The sequence below is a fragment of the Montipora capricornis genome, chromosome 3 (genome assembly GCF_036669925.1).
Source record: "Montipora capricornis isolate CH-2021 chromosome 3, ASM3666992v2, whole genome shotgun sequence".
Classification (NCBI taxonomy): domain Eukaryota; kingdom Metazoa; phylum Cnidaria; class Anthozoa; order Scleractinia; family Acroporidae; genus Montipora; species Montipora capricornis.
In genome coordinates this window covers 6,149,271-6,151,770 of record NC_090885.1, presented here as the reverse complement: position 1 = coordinate 6,151,770, position 2,500 = coordinate 6,149,271, and the positions used below count along the sequence as shown (strand labels likewise).

At 38.2% G+C, this 2,500-nt stretch overlaps 1 protein-coding gene across 2 annotated transcripts in view; it reads left to right on the top strand.

The window, feature by feature from the left end:
- LOC138042020 (microfibril-associated glycoprotein 4-like) overlaps window positions 1-2,500 on the top strand; it is a 19,155-nt gene that overhangs the window by 1,339 nt on the left and 15,316 nt on the right. Inside the window, exons 1-2 of one of the 2 annotated variants that reach the window (XM_068887748.1) lie at window positions 1-419; window positions 504-650. The exon at window positions 1-419 is cut by the window's left edge and continues 388 nt beyond it. In XM_068887748.1, the coding sequence (XP_068743849.1) occupies window positions 110-419; window positions 504-650 (457 nt within the window). In that variant the 5' untranslated portion in view covers window positions 1-109. The remainder of the gene's footprint in view (window positions 420-503; window positions 651-2,500) is intronic. The other variant, XM_068887749.1, reaches the window with a different exon arrangement.

Below are 2,500 nucleotides of genomic sequence, written 5' to 3'. Positions count from 1 at the left end.
TGCGCGTACTATCCTAATTATTTTATAAAAAAGATCTAGTTAAAGGTCTGCATTTTAAATCTCGATTTCGTTGTCTGGGAAACACTTTACAGCTGTTATCGCAAAGGAAATGAAAACGCTCTTGATTTTTGTTGCCATTTGTCAAATTGTCGGTAAAACAAAATCTCAACAATGTCCTGCATTTGAATCGGAGGTGTCCATCTTCGGATGGATGTTGCAAGGACACGTCTATCAAACAATGGTGGCCAATATCGGACTTTATTGCCTTTCGGCCTGCCTCAAAGATGATCGTTGTCAAAGCTTCAACTTCGTGATCTCTCTCCATATCTGCGAATTCAGTGATCGCACCAAGGAAGCCAGACCTGAGGATTTTATTCCTAATGCAGACAGATATTATTTCAGAAAATACATGAACAGAGGTAAGTGGAATTTAACAAGGTTTGTTGCATGGAAAAGACTGCTATAACAAAGATATAGAAATAATACTAGTTTCTCAATTTTAGCTCCACTAGGCTCCATCTCTGAACTAGCAGCCGAATCCTGCAAGGAAATTAAGATGAGTGAAGGAAGAGCGCCCAACGGCAAATACTGGATGTCTTCAATAATACCAGGGATTCCAGTTCTTGCATTTTGCGATATGAAAACCGAAGGTAAGAATATCTTCAAACTTCTTTCATCTTGTTTTCCGTCTCCTTCTTCATCTTTATCCCCACGTCAGGGTTCATCTACATATTAGTCTTCATCTCCATCTTGATCTCCACCTTCATTTTCACCTAAGATCTACATCCTAATCCTCATCCAATTCTTTATTAGAATTCAAGGTTCTCCTCATCTTTCTTCATCCTTATCTCCCTCATTATTTTAACTCTTCTATTATGCTCATCCATTATGCTTAGCTTTCAATTATGCTTAGCTTTCAATTATGCTTAGCTTTCAATCTTTAATGAGGCACATTAATCATAATGTTAACACGCGTTATTTTGAGCTGCGTGTTTTTGCTGTTTTTGAACCGGCATAGCGGCTATTGTATTTCTGAAACTGGACGTAGTGCTTTCCAATGTCTTGATGGACTTAGGAAAACAGTTGAAAGATCTACAAACCACTATCTACTCTCCGAAATATTGTTTTTACGTCGACCACAGTTTAACTTGGAAACGACATTCTTTGGCAATCAACTCAAAATTTGCATATTGGACTTGCTGGATGTCCCTAAAGACCTAACGTACTACAATGGCGTCAACAATGGTTTTTGTTCGATCCTACTGCCTTTCATTTATAGTAAACAATGGCGCACGTCATGCTCTAGATGCGTGAAGACAAGATATTCTAAATCAAGAGTTGCTTACTACTCCAACAGTATTGCTAGTTTTCAACTGTTATTAATTGCTGGTGATATTCATCCTCAACCAGGACCGCTAGCTAATCATGATCAAAAGCCAAGAGTTTTGACGCGTAATGCTCTATTGATGGGCATGGCAAATGTGCGCTCTTTAAGAAACAAAACATCGGATTTTGTTGATTATGTATGCAGTACCAATGTGGATATTTTTGCTATAACCGAAACATGGCTTAACGTAAATGACGACACCATTAGATGTGCAGCCTGTCCTGAAGGTTATTATCTAGCTGATCATCCTCGATCAACTGGACGTGGAGGCGGCACTGCTCTGCTTTATCGTGACTCACTAGCCGCCAAGAAGATCGAAGCCGGAGAGAAAACGTCATTTGAATATTCGGAGTGGTTAGTACAATCAAAACATCACAACCTACGTATTGTTATTATCTACCGACCGCCTTATTCGGACGAACATAAAGTTACGATTGGGACATTTTTAAATGAATTTTTAGAATATATTGAAACACTCTTGTTATCAAACGAGGAAATTATTATACTTGGTGATTTTAACATCCACGTAGATAATTCAAATGACAACGATGCGACTAAATTAATGGATATGATTGAGTCTTTGGGACTCAAACAGCATGTTGAAGAACCAACGCATATCTTTGGGCACACATTGGACTTAGTCATAACTCGACTATCAGATGATGTAGTTCGAGACTCTCCTCGTGTAGATAGTTACATCTCAGACCATGGGGTTGTTCTTTTCAAGTTGAATAGCGTAAAACCTTCTCTTTCTGTCAAGACTGTTTCGTATAGAAAGTATAAAGCTATTAATATTCAGGATTTTCAGTCTGACTTGGCTAAATCTGACTTATGTACAAACCATCCGAACTCTCTTGATGAACTAGTTTCTTGTTATGATAAAACTTTGAAAGCTACATTAGACAAACACGCACCGTTGTTGACCAAGACAGTTGTGGTAAGACCTCGTGTTCCGTGGTTTAATGAAGAAATAAGGGAAGCTAAACGGGAAAGAAGAAGAGCAGAGAAGAAATGGCGAAAGACGAAAAATGTTGTTGATCTCACGATCTTTAAAGTAAAAAGAAATGCTGTAGTATCATTGATGAACAAAGCACGTAAGGAATTCTATACTAA